This window comes from Pseudonaja textilis, chromosome 1 (genome assembly GCF_049901715.1).
Source record: "Pseudonaja textilis isolate UNSWEBS1 chromosome 1, rPseTex1.2, whole genome shotgun sequence".
Classification (NCBI taxonomy): Eukaryota; Metazoa; Chordata; class Lepidosauria; order Squamata; family Elapidae; genus Pseudonaja; species Pseudonaja textilis.
In genome coordinates this window covers 47562872-47588529 of record NC_141990.1, presented here as the reverse complement: position 1 = coordinate 47588529, position 25658 = coordinate 47562872, and the positions used below count along the sequence as shown (strand labels likewise).

The 25658-nt window shown below is 35.5% G+C and overlaps 1 protein-coding gene across 3 annotated transcripts in view; it reads left to right on the top strand.

Moving 5' to 3' along the window:
* SPATA7 (spermatogenesis associated 7) overlaps positions 1 to 25658 on the top strand; it is a 42550-nt gene that overhangs the window by 8304 nt on the left and 8588 nt on the right. For 2 of the 3 annotated variants that reach the window (XM_087933399.1, XM_087933392.1), the window contains exons 3-7: positions 10660 to 10752; positions 16052 to 16099; positions 20839 to 20960; positions 22089 to 22516; positions 22642 to 22702. In XM_087933399.1, coding sequence (XP_087789525.1) covers positions 10660 to 10752; positions 16052 to 16099; positions 20839 to 20960; positions 22089 to 22516; positions 22642 to 22702 — 752 coding nt within the window. The remainder of the gene's footprint in view (positions 1 to 10659; positions 10753 to 16051; positions 16100 to 20838; positions 20961 to 22088; positions 22517 to 22641; positions 22703 to 25658) is intronic. The other variant, XM_087933407.1, reaches the window with a different exon arrangement.

Sequence of the window (25658 nt, the reverse complement as noted above, 5' to 3'; positions counted from 1 at the left end):
CTATAGGATAAATGTTCCAAGGATATCGCATAAGAAAATGTAAGATAATCATTAAATCAAAGCCAAAATGAAAACAGTCAACTAAATCATGATTGAGTCCCTAAAAAAATATCTTAAAATCAGAATGCCACCACTACAATGATCTTATCCATGTGTACACTAAATTTGGATAATGAAAGCATTCAAGGAGCCTCAAATGAAGATGGTAGTAAACTGATGTGAGATGAAGATAAACCAACAAATACTATGCTAGAGTTTAGTGCACATTAAAAATTCCGAAACAACATGAAGTGGTATGATTTCTCTACATCGCCATAGGGTTGGGAACCAATCTACTAATAGAAGTTGCATTGTGTCTTAGCTGAAATGTCTACCCTATCTTTAGTAGCAGCCCCACATACAATATATTGAAATATGTACGTCCCAGAATTACCAGGGCATGAATATGGACATGTAAAGCTTTAAATGTTCTTGGTGATAATAGTAACTTTATGCATTTGTTTGAGGAGGATGACATTCAGGATGACTGATTCTCTAAAAGGACTGGATCTTTCCCAAATATTGAGATGTTCTTATTTCTGCTTGTTTTCTTCTAATTCAGGAAGATAGGATTGAATAAAAGTACATTGTCATTCAACGTAAGCTCTTGCAAAGAGATGCTAATAACTCAGATTAGTTAACTTCATTAAGTCGTTTTATCCTGGAGATTATTGAAATTGTAATTCACAGAATTCTCAGTTTTCCTCATTTTTATGTTGATAACTTATTCAGATGTTATATTCTATATGATGTAACCCTTACTAGGTTTCTGACTCCCTTCTTCACTGGACAACTTTAAATGCAGAGCTTGAAATCTTGATACAAAAAATATAATCACACCCAGGATCGTCATTTTGCATTTGACAGCATCAATTTTATGCCCATTTAAGAAGGAATCTAAATACCACTGCTGGTGCTTTGCACAGGTGGTTATTTTATGACGTTCCCATTAAATCTATGCTAAGGCATACCACCAACCTTAAACTGGCTGATACTTTTGTGTGGATCCCACCTCTTATCCAAAAACTTTAACTGAGCACTGGAGAGAAGAACAGTTTTAATTGTGGTTCCAAGCATGGTAGCAGACAAAATAGCCTACATTTCAGCTCATACATTTTGGCTCATCAGCCAAATGGTAAAGGCATGCTTTATTGCCATTTGGGTTGCATCAATCAAGCCTGATTATTGCTGCTTTCAGACTTAGAACAGGAAATTTATAACTTCAGATATGATTTATTCAAAATGTAATATGCCAAAGGAATCTATTTCAGTTTAGTCTGCAGATACAGAGTAAATTAGTAATTACAAAGCTGAAGTTGTAGTGGCATACTTGGTTTGGAAGAAGGAAAATATTCTTGCTGAAAAAAAACCTATTGATACTTTTTGTTTCCTGCTAATTTGTCACTGTCTGTTCTCCCTAAAGGTAATTTTGTAGATGTGGTTGATTTTAAAAAGAAATGTGTTGTTTTTTAAAAAGCACATTTCAGTAACAAATAATTCTTATTACAGATAAGGCACAGAAAGATCTCAAGGCTACATAATTATATACATCTAAATCACAAAATGAAATTCTCAGTTTCAAGGTTTTCAGGAACATGAGAATAGACAGACTTATTTCTGGAAACCTGGAAACTACTGCAGCATACAGAACATTGACTGATAATAATGAATTAGATTATCATCTATTTTCCTTGCTCTTAATATTCTGATAGTTTTCATAGTAGTTGACATTTTAACTTTTAACAGCAATCTATAAATGTAAAAGCCTTCTGCTAACATGCTGTTATTTATGCACGAACACTTTATACTGCCCCAGCCACATGACTTTCATGGTTAACATAAAATCAGTATATAAACTGCCTCCCAAGAATACATTTTGACTTGCGTTCAAAGTAGACAGAGACTGAGTGAAACTCATGGTGGAGATGTATGGCCAAAATAAATAAATTCCCATCTTTGGCAGAGTTGATCTAAAATAGAGCACTAATCATAACCGATGCAATATATTCTGAATGGGTGGTCTCAAGGTAGAATTCTGACAAATGTATTTTGCGCCAACTGCAATTTCTGATGCTCTCCAAAGTTAGTATATATGAAATCATTTTATATACCAATTTACAGCACGTAAAAAAGTACCCTTGAACATAGTCAATACATTGAAATTTTAGGAGTAAAGTCAGATCCATTATTAAGTGATGCACTGGAGTAATAATCTCATGCAGGGCAAACTGAGCTCATTTATATGTTGATGAGTGTAACTCATCTACCATTTCATTTTATCTACCATTTCTAACCATTTCTAACTTATTGTCCTAAGACATCGATACAGCACTTCAAAAACTTTGGTGTGCAATGAAAAAGGATAAATGTTAGTTATTATGTATGAGAAGAGCATTATATTCCAAATATACAACTAGTTCCCAACAATGTTCTCAATATATATTAAAGACAATAGAACTCTTTGGATAGCATGAGTCAGCAATAGAAAATTCATGGACTGCATACAGCTCTCAGGCTCTCTTTGGGTAGTCTGGTAAAGATCTCAGCATCTCGCCCTTTGCCCATTATTTATCATTTGAGCACTGCAAAAACCTGCTGGGTGCTCAGTTGTGTTCTTAATCAAAATCAGTAGTAGGAATGGGAAAATTTCTGAGTTGGGGTTATTGCACGTTGGACAGACATAATATACATTATGGAACAGCTTGCCTGCTGAAGTTGCAGGAGTGCCATCATTTGAGACTTTCAAGAAGAGATTGGACTGCCATTTGTCAGAAATGGTATAGGGTCTCCCACTTGAGCTGGGGGTTGTACTAGGTGACCCACAAGGTCCCTTTCAACTTTGATTATCTGTTATCTATTATCATGTAATAATGACTGCATCAAGAGAAACAAAATCCAAAACTAAATCCATCCAGATAATTTAGACAAAGCTTCCTAAGGTAGCTTATATACATGTCTGGAGTCAGGGATACACCTTGGATTTCTGCCCTTGCACAAAGCATTTAATAACAGCTTATAAAACTGTTATTTTAGTACTTGATTTCACAAGGATCCAAGAGTTCCAGAATTCCAGATATGACATCTATTTCTGGTGTCCTGCATTGGCTAATTGTATATTTTACTCCGCAAGAACTTTTGCACATTTAAAATCCTCGTGTCATTGGGTGAAATAGAAACTGCCTTCATAATATGATTTATATTTTGCCTTTAAGTTGCAAAACAGGCCAGCTTGACCCTGAGTGCCTATCATTAATTAAACTTTCATTAAGGTTGCTTTATCCTTCTCTATTGCTGTTAATAAAATATAAAGATTAACATGATAATTAAAATGGCCTCTCATAGGATGCAATGGATTTACCAATCAATCACGTCTCTAGCTTTAAAAAGCTTCAACTGATATAAACAATGTAAATCAGGGTAGAGGAAGAGCAACTTCAGATTTCTAGGATAATTTTTGTTCAAAATCAGCGTTATCTACCTGCAGAAAACCACCCACGAAACTTCTGTGTCACAGTTGGAAAACAAACCTTGGTGGAAAATTGCTCTGCTCATAGAAAAGCTGAGAAGTAAACAGAAAGATATTTTACCAGATGTATTTTATAGAGTGTAAAAAAAAGGGAGGGGGGAACCAATTTCATTGTTATTCTTGACAATAATTAGGCTGTCCCTGTTTGAAATAATTAAAATCACCTATCTAGATTCTTAGCATACTTTGTAAGATTTGGGTAGCTTTGGGAGCAAAATCTTACTTGCTTATAAAGAGCTTTCTAGGGAAAGTTAAAAATAATTTTTAGTGTATATTTGAAATAAATCTGTTATTAATATTGAAAATTGTTTCTTATGTTCACATAGGAATTATTTTCTGAATATACCTATAGATTCCAAGTGTGCATCTAACCTAAAATATTTGCTGCAATTGCTAAATAAAATCCAATACAATTTACATTTTATCTGGAAAAAATGCCTTCTTAAATATGGTTGATTTGATCACTGGAAAAATCCAAAAGAAAATGTGCAAACTTAGTTTCCTGAGCAGATGTTCAATAGTTTAAATGTAGCTATTGGAAAGCTTAATCTTTCAAATAATTAAAGAAATAAAAATGGCACGTACATAATTATTGGTACCAGAGGTGGTATTCAGCAGATTTTGACCAGTTCTGGAGAACCGGTAGTAGAAATTTTGCGTAGTTCAGAGAACTGGCAAAAACCACCTCTGACTGGAGATTTTACAGCATCCTTCCCCTGCCACGCCCACCAAGCCACGCCCACAGAACCGGTAGTAAAAAAAAATTGAATCGCACCACTGATTGATACCCCAACCTAATGTTTTGTAACATACTCTTCCGAGGCAATAACAGCAATCTAAGGCTTTCTGTAGCTCTAAATATGACTCTTATACTTCTCAACAGCAATTTGTCCCACTCTGTAGCAGTTGACTTAAGTTTGATGGGTTTTTTCTTCTAATTGTGAGTTTCAGCTCTTTCTATATATGTTCTATTGTATTCAGGTTAGGACTGATAGCAGGCCACTTCAGAACAGTCCAATGTTTGATTTAAAACCATTCTTGGATTCTTTTAGATGTAACTTTGGGTCATTCTGCTGGGGGAACCTAAGACTTGTGATTGAGACAGAGCATTCTAACACTGGGCTTTGTGTTTAGACTGAACTAGACTAGACTGAACTGGAGTGGAACGGAACGGAATGGAAAAGAACAGAACAGCAGAGTTGGAAGGGACCTTGGAGGTCTTCTAGTCTAGTGGTCACCAACCGGTGGGGCCGGGGACTATTGGTGGTCCGTGAGAAAATTTTGGTGGTCTGCAGAGAAATGTCCCCCCAAAGCAATTAATCCAGGCTGCGTGGGAATACAAGGCTGCACCGCCCACGTGGCCCACCCATTTGCTGGCTCCCACCCTTCGGCCGAGTGCAAACCTGAATAGAGCCACTGGCAGGGGAGGGAAATCTGCCCCAGGATGGCTTACTTATGTTGGTGGGAAAGTTGGTCCATTATTCCAGAGCTGCAGTAGTCACTAGACTGGCCCTGTGGTCATCCCAGAGCAGCTCCTCCAGTCCACAGCAGGCCGGTGCCCCCGGGTGGAAGAGCAACTGCTCCGGGAAGACCAAAGGGCCAGTCCTGTGACTACTGCAGCTCTGGAATATGGGACTGACTTTCCCACCAATGTCAACAAGCCACTGTCAGTCAAAATTCATAGTAGTTGTCTGTTGGATTTAAAATTATGAGTTTGGTGGTCCCTGAGGTCCTAAAGATTGGTGACCCCTGTTCTAGTCCAATCCCTTGCTCAGGCAGGAAACCCTATACCATTTCAGACAAACAGTTGTCCAATCTCTTCTTTAAAACTTCCAGTTTGGGAGCATTCACAACTTCTGGAGGCAAGTTGTCACACTGATCGATTGTTCTAATTGTCAGGAAATTTAGTTCCAGAATGCCTTGATATGTTCTGATTTTATTGTGCCCTACCTAGATTTGATGCATTTAGTATTGGAGACAACAAAACAGTACCATAACATTAGGGAACCTTCTCAATTTTTCACAGTAGGACTGGTGCTCTTTTCTTTAAAAGGATTTTTTCTTCTTCTGTGAACATTGAGTTGCTGTGACTTATCAAAAAGCTGTTATTTTGTACCATCTGTTTCAAGGACATTCTCCCAGAAGGAGTTTGCAGTTTAGCAAACTCCAGTCTAGCTTTTTGTGTGTGTGTCCGTCTTTCAGAAATGAAGTCTTCCATGCTCTACTATGGAGGCCACTTTCAGTGGTCAGCACTGCATGGTGAGACTTGATATTGTTGTACTTTGATCTTGGAGCTCAACTGGAACAGATTTGAAAATCAAACTTAACCGTGCATGTAAAGTGGGAAGAAAATGACACATTTAACTTTTTCCTTTGCTTTTCAACAACTGGCCTTAAATTTTTTAAATAAGTTTTGCAGCTTTCTTTTCTTCTGTTTTCAGTCATTTTGAGACTTTGTTTCCACCAAAATAATTTTTTATCAAATGATGATAGTGCGTAAGATGAATATTTAACCAAGTGTTAAGTTTGGAAAGCAAGAACAGAAATATAAACAGTCATTCCAAATTCCTGAATGTTTTGCATTCATGTACTCTCTTTCATACCAACTAAAGTAACGCTTTGGAGAAGTTTGGAGGAGATAGGGGAAGACTAATTTTTTTTAAAAAAACTCTAGCTTCCTAGAAAAATGGACATCCATAATCTTTTTTTCTATTTCTTAGCTCCTGAGGTAAAAAATAATCAGCTTTTAAAATCTTTTCAAATAGAGATTTTATTGGAAAATTAAACCTATAATATTCTTTAAGAACTATATATAAGAGGTAACATACAAAGAAGTGCAGATTTACTTCCAATTAGTTAATAATGAGTCTCTGATTAGATGTCTGTGGAAATATTTCTGACTAGTTTTCCCTACATCCCATAAAAAAGCGTGCCACCCTCTCTGCAAATCATGGTCTTCTAAAAATAATATTCTCTTGTTAGTTAAATTCACCCATTCCTTCAACCATACTAAAGAGGCAGCAATATAATACAACTCCCAATTTGGAAGTGCCAGTCCTCCCCTGCTCTTCATATCCTCCATTGCCTTTAAATTTATTCTAGGTTTTTTCCCTTGCCAAATAAATTTAACAGTTATTTTGTTGAGTTCTTCAAAAAAAATGTTGTGTACTTTAATTGGGATCATCTGAAGTAGATATAGACATTTTGGAAGAATATTCATTTTAATGGCAGCGATCCTGCCTAATAATGAAAGTTGCAGCTTACCCCATGTTTCTAAATCCTTCTTTACCTATTGCATCAATTTATCATAATTATTTTCCTTGAGTGTCTTACAATGTGCTGTCAACCATATTCCTAAGTATTTAGCTTTCTTTATCACTTGTATTTCCATAACTTCTTCTAACTCTATTTTCTGTTTTTCTGTTAAAATTTTAGTCATTAATTTAGTTTTCTTCTTATTAATTTTGAGTCCTGCTACTGGTCCAAATTGTTCTAATTCATTCATCAATTTTTGTCCTCTTTCTATTGGTTCCTCAATGAAAAAAATCATATCGTCCGCAAACGCTTGCAACTTATATTCTTCTTTCTTAACCTTTAATCCTTTTATATCTGGGTTCTGTCTAATTCACATTAATAATGTTTCTAATGATAATATGAAGAGCAGGGTGGGCAGCCCTGTCTGACTCTTTTTTCTATTTTTATTGGGCGGGTATATTCCCCGTTTATTATAATATTAGCTTGTTGTGTATCATAAATAGTTGTTATAATATTTTCAAATTTGGTGCCTAAATTCATATTATAATTTTTTTGGATTAAAAATTGCCAATTTAAATTGTCGAAGACCTTCTCTGCATCTAAAAACATAAGTGCAATTTGTTTTTCGGGGTGAGCTTCATAAAATTCTAGGACATCTACTACTATTCTTAAATTGTTCCTGATTTGTCTGGTCGGGAGAAATCCATTTTGGTCTTCATATATATGTGCGTTTAGCATTCTTTTTAGTCTGCTTGCTATAATAGAAGTAAATATTTTGTAGTCGGTGTTTAACAATGAAATCGGCCTATAACTGTTTATATATCGGGGATTCAAATCCTCCTTCGGGATCAGCGAAATCAATGCCCCCCTCCATGAGTCCGGCATCCTGGCTGCCAATAAAACATCATTAAAAACTTCCACCATAAGAGGTCCAATTTGTTCTGCAATTGCCTTGTACAACTGCCCTGGAATCCCATCCAGGCCCGGGGTTTTGTTGTTTTTCTGGTTCTCTATTGCTGATTTCAGTTCCAACCAAGTGATGTCTTTGTTTAATAGTTCTACCATTTCTTCCCCAATTGCTTTATCCTTCACTTCATCTAAATAGTTTCTTATTCTATCCTCATTAACATCTCCCTTTTTATATAAATCTTCAAAATACTTATGAGCAATTTCTTTTTTCTGTTCTATCTCCTGCTGTATATCCCCCTTTCCATCTATTAGCTGATATATCAATCTCTTTTCTTTCCTTTTTTTTAGTTTGTAAGATAGCCATCTCCCTGGCTTATTAGCATGCTCGAAATAAGTTTGTCTAGTCAAATTCAAATTTATAATCATTTTATCTTGTTCAGTTAAATTCAGTTTATGTTTAGCTATCATTATCTGATTTTTCAATTTGGAATCCTTTGGGGTACTCTGTAATTGAGTTTCTAGTTCCTTAATTTTTTGTTGTAATTTATTTTGTTGGGCATATTTTTCCTTATTCCTCTTGGCATTATAAGAGATTGTTATACCTCTTATTACTGCCTTCATTGTATCCCAAATGGTTTGTTTCATAGTTACTCCATTATCATTTTCCTTTAAGAAATAATCTAATTCCTCCTTGAGTTTGTTAGTATATTCTTTTTCTCTTATTAATTGAGTATTTAACATCCATCTTTTCTTTGGTTTTTCCCTACCCTTCCATATTATCTGAATTGGATTATGATCTGCCTATTCATTAGGTAAAATTTCAATCTCTTTTATCTCATTTGCTATTTCCCCATTCATCCATGCCATGTCAATTCGTGTCCATATTTGATGGGGATTTGAGTAGAATGTGAATTGTTTTTTCTCGGGGTGTAATCTTCTCCATATATCAATCAAATTTAACTCCTTCATCATTTCCCTACAAATCTTGGGAAACTCTCTCCCCCCCCCTTTATTCTTCCCCCCATTACTGTGGTCTTTTTGATAATCAGCAATAGAATTGAAGTCTCCTATGATACAAATATTTCTTTTTTCCAATCCTACTATTTTTCCGTAAAGATGCTTAAAAAACTCTTTTTGATCTCCGTTCGGGGCGTAGATTACCACTAAGAGAATTGGGATGGCATTGATCCAGATCTGCAAAACCAGAGTTCTTCCCTCAGAATCTGACCATATTAAATCTGCTTTCAAATCCTCTTTAACATATACTGCAATCCCTTTCTTTTTCCCCGTGTCTGCTGGTGTGGTAAATAGCTTCCCTAATTTCGGACATTCTAGGTGTTTTTCATCTGTTTTCTTTATATGAGTTTCTTGTAGGCATATTATATCAGCATTTTGTTTGATTAGTTTAGCTAATATCCTTTTCCTTTTTATCGTCAAGTTTTAAACCATTTATATTAATTGATAGTATTTTTTTCTTCTTCCATTTAACTAATTCTGTTTCGCTCTTTGTCTTGTAACACTATTTAAAAGTACCAATTTGGATTTCAACAATGGAGGTGATGATTCACTCAAATAATCTGGATATCACTAAAATGATTAAATATAAGGACCTATTGGATACACAAAGAAATTTGAAATCGTGGCAAGAACTTCAAGAGTGAGGACAAAAAATTGATCAGTGGGCATACCTTCAAGTTCAAAGCAGATATAAAAAGGACAAGAAAGAATTCAGAATCAACAATAAACTCCAGCAATTAGATAAAATTTTATTAGGATCAGGCAAAAAAATATATAACAAAATTTTATAATTATTTATTAGAAGTCGAATTAGAAGAAAAAATTGTAAAAGGGAACATGATTGCCTGGAGTAGGAATATAGGACGTAGCATCACCTTAACAGAATGGGAAAAGGTCTGGGGTAGAAACAATAAGATTACAAAGTCGGTAGCATATAAAGAAAATGCATATAAAATGTTTTATAGATGGCACCTTCCTCCTTCAAGATTAGCGAAGATGCACCCCAATATGAATCCGAATTGCTGGAAATGCAAAAAAAAAGAGGGAACTTTTTTCCATATGTGGTGGTCCTGTACAGAAGCTCAAAAATATTGGCAGAAAATTAGAGTTTGGCTGGAAGAAATGACAAGAGAGCAGATCGAATACAAACCAGAGTCCTTTTTGTTAGGGATCTTTGATGAAAAATATCAAAAAAAGCAAAATACATAATAATACACATTTTGACAGCGGCCAGATTAGCTTTTGCCCATTGTTGGAAGCAGCCTCAGGTTCCATCAGAAGAAATGATCATTCAAAAAATTTCAAGTTGTGCAGAAATGGACAAATTAACTTTGGCACTAAAAAATAAAGACACCTCAATATACTACAATAGCTGGAACTGCTGGTACAAATGGATAGACCAAAGATAGATTTTACACTATAAGGTAAAAGAGGATAGGATAAATCCGTAGTAGTGATATATAGATATATGTAAGGATTAGGTGTGTGTATATGGCATAAATTAAGGGTTAAAAAAAGGAGAGATCTTACAAACTGTTGAAGATGAGAATGTTTTTAATTGTTTTCTATTTTTTCTTTCTATTTTCTTCTCCTTTTTTCTTTTCTTTCATTTATGTATGTGTTGTTGGTTTGTTTTAATTGTAAAATCAATAAAATTTATTTATTAAAAAATAAGTGCAGATTTAATAAATATACATACAAAGATTTCATTCATTATTTATTTCTATTGATTTATTTATTACTGTATGTTAAAGTGGTACAAAAAGAAGAAGCCACATTAAAATACCACTTCCTTTTCTTCAGGTATCATAATCAGAAAATGCATTTCTCTTGAAGCTGTAAGAATTCTTCAGAAATCGATGTGCCAGATACTTAAATCCATTAACTAGAGCCATTTTTTAAAATTTCCTCAGCCTTTTCTCCAAGTTCTTCCTGCAAGCTCTCAAGCCAGTACATTGTTCAAGATCACATGGCTGTGCATTACAAAAAACTGTTCGCCGCCAAAGGTATTTGCTACATGAAATATCTTTTCTTCTCCATCATCTAACAATTGTAGTTAAGTGTGGATTCAGTTTAACTAAAAGTGTGCAACATAGATCTTTTTCAAACCCAAATGTCTTAATATTATTTTTTAAAAGATCACTTCTAAATGTTATATAATTGTCAGTTTTGTCTAAAAGGTTTTTAAACGAGTGCTATGATATCTTGGACAAAATCTGTCATCTGCTTAATGCCCTCTTCCTAGGGAGTTCGTGAAAGGTTTAGCCTAAGCTCAACTAACCTTTCTGTTTTTCTCCTTTAAGATACAAGTAGGCCTTCACTTATGAACACAATTGAGTCCAAGTTTTCTGTTGCTAAGTGAGACATTTGTTCGGTGAATTTTGCCCTATTTTATGACCTTGCTTGCCACAGTTGCTAAGTAAATTATTGCAGTTGTTATGTTAGTAACATGGTTATTAAGTGAGTTTGACTTCTGCATTGACTTTGTCAGAAAGTTACAGAAAGTGATCACATGACCCTGGGACATTACAATGGTTGTAACAGTCATAATACACTTTTTTTAGGGCTGTTGTAACTTTGAACAGTCACTAAATGAACTGTTATACGTTGAGGACTAAAAGGAGCATAATAGCCTTATATTTTACCATTATTCTTGTGACATTTTTGTTCTTCAACTTCCCAGATAAGAGTCCCTATGCTATGATAGTCTGAGATCTCGGACTTGTTTTTTGTAGTCTTGCTTTTATTTATTTTTTTATGTTTTATATACTCTTAAACAGGGGTGTCAAACTCACATCTTCATGGTGGCATCACGTGACATATCGGGACTTTCCCCTGCTTTGTTAAACTGGGTGTGAGCGTGGCCAGCACATGATGCACCTGGCCCATGGGCCGGGAGTTTGACAGCCCTGGTCTTGAATGTTATAAAAGCACCAGAAGGGATATGGAGCTTGTCTACTGTTTGAGCTTGGCAATAGCAAATCAAGCAATTCCCCTTAAAGAAGAACCATACAGAAAGCTGAACCGCACTTTTTAAATACCTTGGACCACTAATTTTAAAAAGAGTGTTGTCACACCAAAGACTTTCCTGGTTTTGCTTTCTGTTTGAAGTAACCTTTAAAATTCATAGCAAAGAAACTCTGATGACTCAAAGCAAAAGAGCCAAGCTTCACCCCAGGTAGGTTCATCAATGAATAAACAGATCTGAACTACCAGAAAGTGTTTTAAAGTTGAATTTGTAATTCACACTTGCTACGTTCTCTGCTATGTTGAGTAGCTTGCTCTCAGTATACCTGCATGAAGTAGAATAAAAGACAATAAGAAAATGGGGAAATTAATTCAAGAGTACTTTATAACCTTCAGCATTTCAGCATTATTATATTTATTTAAACAGTTTATCTACTGTCTCAATTGTAGTCTTCTCTTGAAGATAGGTATTAATAACATATAAAATAAATTCTAATTAATGGTACAACTGGTACAGAGAGACAGTTTTGTCTAATGGTTAAGGCACCAAGCTAAAAAGTAAGAGAAAGTGAGTTCAAGTCCCTCCTTAGCTATGGAAGTCAGCTGGATGACTTTGGGCCAGTAACTCTCTCTAAGCGCAATTCACCTCACAGGGTTGTTGTTGTGAGAAAAATAGGAAAAAGGTGTGTTGGATATGTTCTCCACCTTGAGTTATTTTTGAAAATATTAAAGGCAGGATACATACATACATATATTCATACATACATGCATATATGCATACAGGGTTGTATTAGTCTATTACTCTAGTTCTATATGTCCCTATGACTCTCAAGGCATTCTACAAAAACTTTTTTTCCCCTTTAGACACCATAAGAATGGATGCTTCCCTTATGGGTGGGAGCAGGCTGTTCTATGGGAGAGGAGTTAGTCCAAACAATGCATGTGTTCCCATTGCACTTACAAGGACTTCTAGTAGATATTCTGTGGCAGTCTGGATCAGTTAGACAGAACCTAGCTGGTAAAGGTATTCTCTTAGATAGCTAGACACCAAACTATGTAGAACAAGGGTGTCAAACTTGTGTTGTCATGTGACTTATCACAGCTTTTTTTTCCCCCTTCGCTAACTGAGCATGGGTATGGCCAGTGTGTGATGCATCTGGCCCACGGGCTGTGAATTTGACAGCCCTGATATAGAGCTTAAAAGATAGCAAACAAAAACAGAAATTCAGTCCCATCTATTATAGGTCAGGCAGAAGCAGTATAACAGGAGAGGCCTGGTGAGCATGGGATGCTACATTCTGTATGAGATAAAGCTTTTGGGGTGGTTTCCAAGGGCAGTCCCAAGTCCTTGCATTATTGCACTAGTCTAATCCAGCGATGATAAGGCTCCCAGTATCTGTCCTCATACTTCCCATTCCAGAGAAGAGATTCCAGGAGGTAAAATGTTTAGGGTTTATTTCCAGACCCAGTGAGATTTCAAAACTGATTTCTTCATCGCTCCCCTAATGAAACTGCTTTCAACTTAATTTTCAAACATTGCAATCCAGTTCAGAGTTATGCTGGAGAATCTAACATTGCATTCAAATATGTGAGGTGGGTCACTAAAGCAAAACCTCTACAAGAAAAAGTTTAGGTAGCATACAGAGACATGATTTCTTTTTCGTAATTGCATTCAAATATGTGAGGTGGGTCACTAAAGCAAAACCTCTACAAGAAAAAGTTTAGGTAGCATACAGAGACATGATTTCTTTTTCGTAATCCTATGTAGATCTCTGAGGGGTAGGAACGAAACAGCATATTAATAAAACATTGTGTCCCTGGGTATTCTGTTTTGTGGACTACAATCATACAGGTAAAAAAAATTACTAATGTAGAGATATGCTTTGGATTACGATGACATTTTTCTTCTAGCTTGGTTGCATTTTTTATTATTTTAGAAACTATACATGTTCTTCTCTTGATCTGTATGGACTGTCCTATATTATAAGAGAGAAGAAATGATAGTGGTCTTTGTTTCCAAGAGAAGAATAATGCCCTGCAGTATAGGATTCTCTAAAACAAAGAGCCATAGAAGTTGCTTAGGATTGGATGCCAACTTTGGTGGAAGGGGGGAAACCAATCTGGCTTCAGTAGCATCGGGAGGTGTGAATTTTATAACCTGTATTTGACACCTCTTCTGTTTTTCCTCTCCTGTCAAAATAAAGCCTTGCCCTGTCAGGTTAATCCTGATTCTTATTTATTTATGTAATCAAGGTTCAAGGCCACCCAACACCTTGACATCTCCTGGCAGCTTACAAATAAAAGAAAACCATTTGCAAATAACCAGGTCATCCCCTTGAAAAGAATGGTCTCCACTCCTTCCCCCAGGGAACCTTCTAGGCTGTATAAAAGAAAGGATAAGTGCAGTGGTGGTATTCTACCGGTTCAGCTGAACTGGTAGTAAACAATACTACCGTTCAGCCAAACCGGTATCAAAAAAACAGCTATCAGTTCGGCCAAACTGGTATTTCTTTTCTTTTTCCTCCACACAATCAACTGTTCCGACGATCAGCTGTGCTGGGATCCCCTTTGCTGTCTTACTGCTTCATCCAGGAGGCTTCCCTGAGGCCCAGGAGGCAAAAAGGTGCATGCAGGGTGTGTGCGTGCTGCACCCCACCCCCATGCTCTGTTTTTTGCCTCCTGGGCCTCGGGGAAGCCTCCTGGAAGCAAAAACTGCCTCCCAGGAGGCTTCCCTGAGGTCCAGGAGGCAAAAAAAAAAAAAATGGAGAATGGGGGGGGGGAGGATGCAGCAAAAAAAGAAGAAGCCACACCCACCCAGTCACATGGCCACTCCCACCTAGCCACGCCCACAGAACCAGTAGTAAAAATATTTGCATCCCACCCCTGGATAGGTGGCATGTCTAATAAAAGAAAAGGGGATTCTATACATTAGACCTTACATACATTGATGTCCATTTACAGTATTTCTGAAGAAATATAGATCTCATCAAAACTAAAAGAAGAAATTCCTAACATTCCTAACATTTTATGGACAATCTGGTCTGGCACTCCCCTGCTCCATGATCCTGTGGTACAAAAGTAGGAAATGGAAATCATGACTAATTTATAGTCGCAGCTTTGGAGGACCTACTTTCTGGGAGGCGGCACATAACTTTGTTTTAATTAATTAATTAGAAGTATTCCCTTTGAGCCGCAAAGGCTTCCATCTATTTCCCTTCATAAATCTTTCTGGATCTGCTAGCTAAATTGATACTAAAGATGATAATTTAAAGTCTTGTCCTGAATGAACATGTTTATACATTTTCAATGTACTTTTTTATATCTGATCAAATCTGCTTTGATTTTTAAGTGAATTGAAAAACCATTATTTTCACTTTTTTAACTCAGTGTTCTTATTATTGTTAGCCACTATAGACATATAAAAAAGAAAGGATAGAATAATCTTTAATAAATTAAAGGAAAATATATTAACAGGGAAATAGCTTTGAATTAGTATTGTATAGAACTGCAGACTATGCATCTTGCCTAAAAACTGGACTGTCTCTATTCTATATCCATTATTACTAGAGTAAAATTTGCTTAACTGTGGAAATTCCTCTTATTATTCAAGCTGCCTGTCCCTGTTTTTAATTCCCATCAGGCTTTTTGTAAAGCCTTTTTTTTTTTTACTAACAACCAAGATTCAAGCATGGTAAGCTCATCATGCTCAAAAGGATATGCATAATGTTTGTAGCAAGGTCAATTTGGAAGTGTATGCAACCACAGTTTAGAAGCAAATATATTGAGCTAAAACAGAAGCTTTTGCTTTTCGGCAGAAATTCAAACTATTTATACTATTTGTTTATAGGCCTGCATCATTTCTTCCCTTTCCAAAACAGTATCACTTTTTTAAAAAGTATACAAAATGCCAAAGAAATAAGGGGAAAGTTGTGGAGGATACTTTAAAAACAAAAATGTATGCCGATAATGCCCCTGAAATACTACAGGTAGATTGCTTGGCTTGGATAAGCTGAGAAACAGGGTTCATTTCAAACAGAAAAGCAAAATCAAATCACATATTCCTTGATATGAATTATGATATGAGATATGAATTATATGTCACTATTACACTTTTTTAACAGCTGCACTGGTAAATGTTTTCATCTCATATTCAACAAAGAAGCTATCATTAGTTAATTTATAAGCAAAACATCTAAATAAGATTTCTTATGTTAATTGAATCCAGACTTCAATAACCTCTGTTTTCTATTGGTTGTAAGCAACCTATTTATTTCTCTTTTCATTTGAAAATGGAATATTGTATTGAGAAGATAAACATTTTTGTTGTTGTTAATTCAGCTGCTGTTGATTCATCTGCTCCAAAGAGTTTGAACACAAGCATTAAATGTAGGTACAACTTGCTTTGTTTTCCAAAATAATGTCTCGTTTCATTTTGTTTGGACTGGAAATGTTTGTTTTGGACTCTTTCTCTCTCTGTCCCCTAGCTCCAGCTCTCAAACTTAAGTGAGGGACGTGTGTACTTCATAGGAGAGTGATTGTATCATTAACAGAAGAAAAGGTTCAGTTACATGAACTCTAAGTTTCTTATAGGATATCCCAGAGTAGCAATAAAATTGATCACAGAGGAACAATTGCCACCTAAAGAGGCTTTTCAAACATGACTGAAGTTAGGCCAGAATTTGCACAGGGAGATCAAACTTGCATTGTCATACCATAATCAGGTGACATATTGTGACTTTCCCCTTCACTAAACCAGGCGTGGGCATTGGCAGTGCGTGACACATCCAGTCCGCGGTCCATGAGTTTGATGGCCCTGAATTAGAGAGTATTAAGAGATGACATGAAACTCAGCTTCCAAATCAATAAATTCTGTACCTCTCAAAATCTTTTAACAATTGCACTTAACAGTCATGAAATATTCCAATGGAGATTTCATGTTGGCTATGTTCTCCCTAACACTCAAAAGAGAATAAGAGCCAACAGCACTGCAGAGGGAGGAGAATGTAGAACGATTGGTAGAAAAGAGGAGAGAGAAAGAGAGGAAATATACAATAGAACTGCTCTCAACCTTTTCTTCATCATCGATCCCTTTAAATATCTTTTGTGACCTTGGGCCATGGCCAAGGACCACCAAAACTTAGCTCAAGATTTAAATCCTAACATTTCTTCAAGCCTTCGTGTACCCCCTGTAATGATATTGCAGGGGTTCATGGACCACAGCTAAAATGGGAAACCTATCTTCTGGATGCACTATAAACTTTTCTCTGTTCCTTTGCTCTGATATCTTAATATACTGCATTATGATTTTTATTCATCCAACTCCAATATCCTTAACCAAACCTTAGATCGCTTGTTTTCCAGTCCCTCCTTTCTCATCCTTACCCACCCAGCTCCATGGAATATATAGACTAATAAGATTTTATTTTGTTTTAAACAAGTAACTATGCCTAAGAGGTTATAATTAAAATAACTTCAGAACAATAACCTCTTTCTTTTTTGTTTCTTTTTCTTTGTCTATTGTTAGATTGTAAATCCTTTGGGGCAATGTCCTATCAATTCTATTCTGAGTAAAATGCCTTGTACATGAATGGCATCAAATCTACATAAATTGTTTTTGCTGTTACTATTAATAGATAATAAGCAATAAATGAAAAAAGGCCTCAAAAGTGTGTATGAAAAGATTCTTTAGAATTGCTATCCTAATTTAAGGTAAAATTAGCTTAATTCTTAGCTTAGTTTTTATTACAGAACAAAATATTTGCTGAGCATGCATTCTGCCTCTTCCTTAAAAACATCTTAAAATGAATCAAGAAATGAAGCTACATTAGCATGGGAGAAATAGAAGAATCTGCATAGCTTAGCATAAATGACTGAGGAAGCAAAAAAGAATGATAGCAAGAGTGATTCATATTATAGGAACATCACTGCCTTGAAATATTAAGTAGATGTTTTCAAGTATAACTATTGCAGACTTAACTAGGTACAGTACTTACAGTAGAACAATTTTTGGAAATAAAGTGCTAACAATTTTCAATTTTTCCACTGAAAGTCAGTTTTAATTTAATACCAGAATCACTTTTCCATTATTTTTAAAATATATGATGTCATTGATAAGCAGTTGAACTTGAAGTGATTTGTGAAGGAATGACTATTACATAATGAATTTAAATTGCAATGAATATTCTTTGAATTTAAATGAACATAGAATGTATAGTAGGGATCCCCAAACTTGGCAACTTTAAGACTTGTGGACTGCAATTCCCAGAATTCTCCAGCCAGCATAGCTGTCTGGAGAATTCTGGGAGTTGCAGTCCACAAGTCTTAAAGTTGCCAAGATTGAGGACTTCTGATGTATAGAAATGCACTGTAAGTTGTGATATATTTAGTGGGCCTTATATACAAGGATTGTTTTTTTATATATCAGAAATGTTCATAGCTCTCAAAATTGGCTACTACTTAATTTTTCCTTAGCAACAATATATATTCTCTAAGGTTCTCGCGGGTATTTGTATGTGGATCTTTGGTTGTTCGGGTTTTCTCCCGCGTAAGATTCGAAGTATCTAGGCAACGTTTCGATGAAGTCTCATTCATCATCTTCAGGCTTCTGTCTTCGGCTCTGTGCTTCTCACTCTGACAGAAGCCTGAAGATGATGAATGAGACTTCATCGAAACGTTGCCTAGATACTTCGAATCTTACGCGGGAGAAAACCCGAACAACCAAAGATCCACATACAAATACCCGCGAGAACCTCAGAAAACATATATATATATGTGTGTGGTTTTATGATATTAGCAGCATTCTGTCTGATGAGATTTTCAGTAATCTGTGTTCATTCAAGTAATGAATAAAATGTTTTTTTCAATTCATAACATGATTACTGCTGAGAAATACACATCCATTAAAATGCTTTACAGTTATTACGTAAAACAGAAAGAATTATAATAAATACTGGTCCATAATTTAATAATCCATTGTTCTTAATTTGTTAACTTTTCACTTAATAATTCACTGTTCTTGTTAAAATTTAAATTTAATAATTCACTTTCTTAATTTATTAATATTTATTCTATTATAATTCAGAACTTGCCGCTTGAAAGCAGCCTTGTGGAAGATGGTAAAGTAATTTAATTAATAGCAAAGCATAAATATAGAGGACTTTTTATGATAGTTGACGGCCTACAGAAATTGAAACTAGATAAAGAAAAAAATGATGTAGGAAGAAATTGGCTCCCACCTTCTGAGTTTCAGACCATGTTATAAGCCAGGATGAGGCCTATACAATCATGAATGAATGCCTTGCCTTCAGAAGGTGTGGTTGCTCCCTCACTGAAGATTTTTAAGAAGAGACTGGATGGGCACTTGTCTGGAATAGCATAGGGTCTTCTGCTTGAGTAGAGGGTTGGACTAGAAGACTTTCAAGGTCTCTTCCAACTCTGTTATTCTGAATTGAGATATGAAAGGCAATACCTGTATGGTGTCCCCAACAATTAAAAGCAGTTAAGGAGGCAGAAATTGAATGGCCCAGTTTCTGGATTTCTGCAGTCATGACACCCAATTTATTAGCTATCACTTCTATAAGTCCAGTATTTGGAACTACATTTCCCATACCAATTCCTTATTGCCATGTTCCTGTTGTATCTCTTTTTGCCTGCAGGCAAATCAATTTTCTAATGTACTAACAGTGCTCCATAATGTTCACTCTATACAAATTCTTTACATGGTGGAATAAGTTTAAACATATGAATGTAATGTTTAATAATAATTATTATTATTGTTAACTTTATTGTCATTGTACAAATATACACAGTATACACATACAACAAAATTCACATAACACCCAAAGACCGGACCCAACACACACACACACAACCCTGAAAAACACCCCACCTGCCAAGGTTCCTCACCCCCTAAAACACACTCAAGCATCCACACAACAGACCAAGCTGTCCAACAACTTACTGATGGTGGTCTTTAAGTTCATTGTTAAGTGCAATTATAGCTCTGGGATAAAAACTATTTGGAAAACGTGTGGTCCAAGTTTTAATTGTTCTGTATCTTCTGCCAGAAGGCAACAGTTCACAAAAATTGTGAGCAGGATGGGAAGAGTCTCTGAAAATGTTGTGGAACTTCCTCAAACAGCGAGATGCAAAGAATGTAATGTTTCTACTTTTCAAGAAAAAATTAGATTCCCCCAAATATCTTTTCTCCCTGTTATCAGATTATTTAATCAAAGTCATCACCCTAAGATTATTTTGCTTTCTTCAGTTCTAATAATTTAATATTGTTAGATTATCTAATAATCTTATTAGATTATCAAAACTTCAAGTACTTTTGGTATCGCGATAGCCATATAAGAAAGCCATATTAACTTATATTCCACCTTCTTCAAGTCAAAAGCAACATACAAAGGGATGCCCCATAATTTTAATTTCACTTAACAACCTCTGAAATGTTTGGCCCAATTTTAACTATTTTCAATTGTTTATGTTTTTTTCCCTATCTTTCCTGGAAATTTTAAATCTCTTTTCTGTATTCTTTTCTCTGTCCCCGTCTTTACCTCTTTTATATATATATATTCTCTGGTCAACACATTAAATATCAATTAAAAAGAAAGGTTAGATGAAAAAAAAATACTTGGCTCAATATTGTTAATAATAACATCTTACCTGTTAGTACAATTTACTGAGGGATTGAAATTTTTTTTGAGGAAAAAAATAAGACATTAAAAAGGTCTTAATTTAGCTTTTTCTCCCAAATCTTTTAAAGCAGGCATGTAGCCCTTGACAACTAGTAATGCAGCCCCACAAGATCACAATGATTATATATGAAATTTGTTCTTTATTATATTATGTATTTTATATGTGGCCAAGACAGTTCCTCTTCACTCAGTGTGGCTCAGGCAAGCCAAGGGGTTGGACAAGCTTGGTTTAAATATATAGTTACACCACATTAAAGAAAATGGTGAGGAGTAGGTAATCTTGCTAGGTTAAGAAGGATCTGCAAACAAACACCCAAGCTTGGTGAGCACCAATAACTCTTCAGCCCTGAGCTACAGATAGTCTCTTTTATTAGAAGATGATAAGGAAAGATGATAATTGTTCATGTCAAAACTTTCATATTACAGACAGAGACCAACAGAAAAGAGAGAAGCTTATCAAAGCTGTTGAAAAATTCAAGAAAGAAGTAGCATTGATCCATTCTACATCACCATGTCATTCTAGAGGTGTTTCCGCTAAGAATCACAATGTAAGATGATATACTATGTAGCTTGTTTTGGAGGCAATGGGTAGGAAGTGAATGTCTCTTCCAAGGAACTGTATTCCAGTGTCTGATGAATGCATGAAAACCATTTCATAGAATGAATGAAACACTAAGTGAGGAAAAGCTTAATGCTATAATTGTCTAGTAATAAAAATGGAATATGGACCCATATCCTCAACTTATTTTCCTATGGTACTGAACACTTTTATTAGATGCTACTTCAGCAGCAGTAAGAATAATCTATTTTCAAACTCTGTGTTGTTTTAACTTATTTCATTTGAATGGATTTTGCTCAGATTATATTACATTAGTATTGCATTAATTAATCAGATTAATTAATTAGTTAGTGATTGTGGTCAATGTTACATTTCATTTGTCTTCTCCAACCCTATTTTAATCATCTCTTCAGCAAAACGAGCCATGTGATTTGAGATGGTCCCACGAGTTAAAACTATCTTAAATATCAGTTGGATGATGAATCAATGAAAGTGTTTCTTCCTACTCAGATTTTCATATTTCTATCCACCTTCCTCATTAGGTGGGAAATGATAGAATTTGATTTCCCATCTATATTTTTGCATGACCTGTCCATGGAAAATTGAAGCCTCTTTTATAATATCAGTTCCAGCCTAAAGATAAATTTCTGCTGATTCCAAATCATATCCTGTTATCATTCTTTTATAAAGTACAATTTATTTGTCACCTATTCTTGGCCCATAATTGAATGAAGTAGGAATGAAGATTCCAAAGAACATTATAGAATGCCTGTGATTACACACATTTTTATATGCTTGATTTTTTTCTTCCACAAGTAGAATATATCTTTGCTTTTTTTAAAAAAAAATCTGCAATGATAAAGCTAGTCCAGCTAAAATTTTACTCTGCTATGTTGCAATTTCTATTGGAGATTTTTGATTTTAAACATGGGAAAACTTCTAAACAGCCATTTCTTCCTGGAGTGTGGAATGATAGAATTTGATTTCCTACCTATGTTTTTAAACAACTGAATCCACTATATTTGTTCTCCTTTATAAGATTTCAGGCATATGACTCTAGGGTGCAAAAGGACAATTACATTTTTAAATGTTCTCTCTGTTTTTCCTAAATTCTCAGCAGTTACCAAATCACCTGAATTTGATTTCAAGAGCAAGATCACCTCCTTTGAGAAAAGAGGAACAGAGCCCTTCCAAATGGTCTAAGAAAATGTATGTTAGTCTCCAGCCCTCAATTTTGAAGGCAGAAAATATTCAAGGTCCAGTCTTATCTCGTAGGTACAGAAATGCACTCCAGCCATGTGCATTATCTCTTTCCCTGTCTCCTGGGAAATTATGTCAGAGCCCTAAGAAGAAATCTACTAGTGGAGATCTACTGGACACACACGCTGATTGGTTTACGGAAGCAAAGCAGCCTTTTACCCCAAAGCTCTTAAAAACAGCAAGTAAATCATTTCTTTCAAAATATAGATATTATAATCATCCGTGCAGGAAGAAAAACTTTTCTCTTCATACAAAGTCACACAAAAGATCAAGAAATGTTTACAGGTAAAGAGTTTGTCAGCTTATTATCAACAAATAGTTGGTGAAGCTGAACCAATCTCAGCTTTAGACAAGTAAATTTTAAACTGCTATCATTGTTGCTGATATCTTTTTTCCCCCCCATCTTCTAGGTCTATGGATAACAAGTGCCTAAGAGCTAATATGGATGACCCTCCATGCCACCCACACAAGGTTTCATATTGTTCAGTAATGGATTAAATTACTCCGGCAGTAACATTCATAAATATCAACATTAGTATTAAAATGTATTGGCCATTGCTCAGTTTTTTATTTATCCATAATGAAGTTTGAATTCTCTACTCACATGCGCTGAAAAAAAGAAGTCTCGTTAGATTCAGGGAATCTAATTTCTGAGAAGACATGAATTAGATTGCGTTGTGAATAATGTTATTTGATTCTTCTAAGTAAAACTAGTTATGAAAGCAATTTAAAACTGCACTTCTTTGGGAAATCTAGTATTTCAGAGTGGATAATGACAGTGGTGTTTCGTGACAGTAGGCCTAAAATTACAGCACTGCTTTGAAAACAGTGTTTAAAAACATGTCAAAGTCATAACTCAGTCCAATGCAGAATTGTCCCTCCTAAAAGAGAATGTAAAAACATAAATCAGGTGTTCACTAATGTAGTCAGAAATTATGTGGAACAAACACACTGTTATTTTGCTTTTCAGAAAAGAAGCTGCTTTCCTTTGAAAGCAGATTTTCCCAAACACAAGCAGAATTAAAACTTCCATAATATGCAGACAGTATCTGTGATTGTACTCTATCAGCAGATGTGCAGAGTTGCTTTAAAGGAACAAGAGAGCATGTCTGAAATTAACATTTCCCTTTTTCATTTGCGTTTTGGTCATTGCAGCATATAAACATCAGAAAAAGAGAACAGTTTGAAAAGTGATCATACAAGTACTGCATTGGACTATTTAGTATCAAATGTGTATTCATGTAACATTTGGCTGCACAATAATTATTCTGTCTCTTCCCAATATATATTAGCATTGCTTGTATCATGTCTCCAAAACATCAGCCAAGCACCAAATGGCAGTTAGTAGGTTCATTTATCAGAAACTACAACAAAAGAGACAGTTTATACCTACTGCCTTTTTTAGGTGCCAGAGAATTTTGCAATATCACTGAAAAAAAATGATTAGGGATCTTCAGATTTTAACTCTTAAAATAAACACTTCATCACCCCAGGATTTTATAGGTATAAAGGATCACACACATCCTGAATTAGAAACAGCTACTAGGGATCTAGCCCAGTTACTGGCATTTTTCACAATTGCTATTTAAAATAAAAAGCAAAAGATATTGATTGTACAATATGCACTTCATTCTGATATTGCAAAATATTTTATTCCATCAATTTTTCAGGATGAATTGGGTTTGTGGTCTAACCTGTTAGCTTAAAACAAAGCAGAATATGGTCAGAATCTGTCTCTCTGTGTGTGCATGTGTGCTTAATTGTTAAACAACTCAAGGCAGCACACAGAACAAGTGAGGAACACAATATAACAGTAAAAAAAGGGGGAAGAACCAACAGAAAATCACAATCCAGTGAATAAATAATGCAGCATATTAGTGGGTTCTTCTTGACCAAGGGCCTGCTGAAAGAAGCATGCTTTTATGATGTTTGTGTTGGACCAGAGGTGGTATTCAGCAGGTTCTGACCAGTTCTGGAGAACTGGTAGTGGAAATTTTGAGTAGTTTGGAGTACTGGCAAATACCACCTCTGGCTGGAGATTTTATAGTATCCTTCACCTGCCACACCCAACAAGCCACACCCACAGAACTGGTAGCTAAAAAATTTGAATCCTACCACTGTGTTGGACAGCAGATTTTCCATGTGATCACAAGAAATCTTTGTCTTTGATTTGAGATAGCATTCACATCTGAGAGTGTGAAGCCTTTGGACCAATCTGGTAAATAATCAGCTATTTGTGATTTAGGATGTATTCAAAAGAAGTATTTCCTTCAGTGCATCAGCCAACATCCAGATAAACAGGGATTAGCACTAGGCAAGCAATCAAGGATTAAACAATGCTGTAATAAAGAAACTACCAAGGAACAAATCATACCCTCATCAAAATGGTCAGGGCAAGCTACTGGATATAAACAGAAAGTAAATCCCATATTCACTCTCACTGATGATGTTACCTAGTTGGGTAATGATATGTTTGCAAGCAAATAAGTTCAGAGAGCACCATGAATGGGACAGTTTTTTATGTTCATCAGGGGAAGGAGGTGGGGTTTTTGACTCCATACATATGTGACCAAGAATATCTGTCCTTTATGGGAATGTGGGTTCTGTGTCTGGCAGGCAGACTGCTGTATTGTGGGAGCTTGTTGCCCATTGTTAGTTTCCTGTTGGCAGAATTCTTCCATCATTGCACCTTCTAGCTTCCTGCAAAGATTCAAATGTGGTAACATCTTGGTGAATCACTGTTTTTTCAATGGTATTTAAAGGGAACAAAGGTGAGTGCCTTAGTAACTTTGTAGATTCTCTTTCTAACACCAACCATTCAGATTTTTAGAGAAACCCCACAATCACCAGTGGAGTTGCTGATCTTGTGTGTGTGTGTATGTGTGTGTGATGTGTGTGTAAATTTGAGGGTCAGGAGCAATGAAATTTATTTTAGATCAATGTTAAATTACTTTTGCCAAACAGAGGTATAACAATGGTGGTGTGGAAGTGTCCCTAATTATATCCTGTCAAACACAGGGAGTGTAAAAATATCCAGGATCTATGCAGAAATCCAAAGTGGATTTGATTCATTGTGGGTGTACAAAAGGAATATGTGCAGATATACATAAAGGATATGCAATGTATAGTGTATTTTATATATTTTAAGAGCTGATTTTGTTGTCCTGCATCTGAAAATGAACAAGTATTTTCCTTTTATGAATTATTAAGGCCTTTTCAGAGAGACGTTTTGTGCCTTATGATCAAATTGAGGATTTCCACCCCCCAGAAAAGCAAATAGTCAGCATAGCACACATGCCCAAATATAATTACTGTGAAGCTAACTATTGTGAAGCTATCTAGGATTTTGCATTGCCTTCAAGGGTTTTGCATTGCCTTATTGTTATTTCCTACTTGTACTTTGCCAAAGCTGGAAGAGCATTGATCC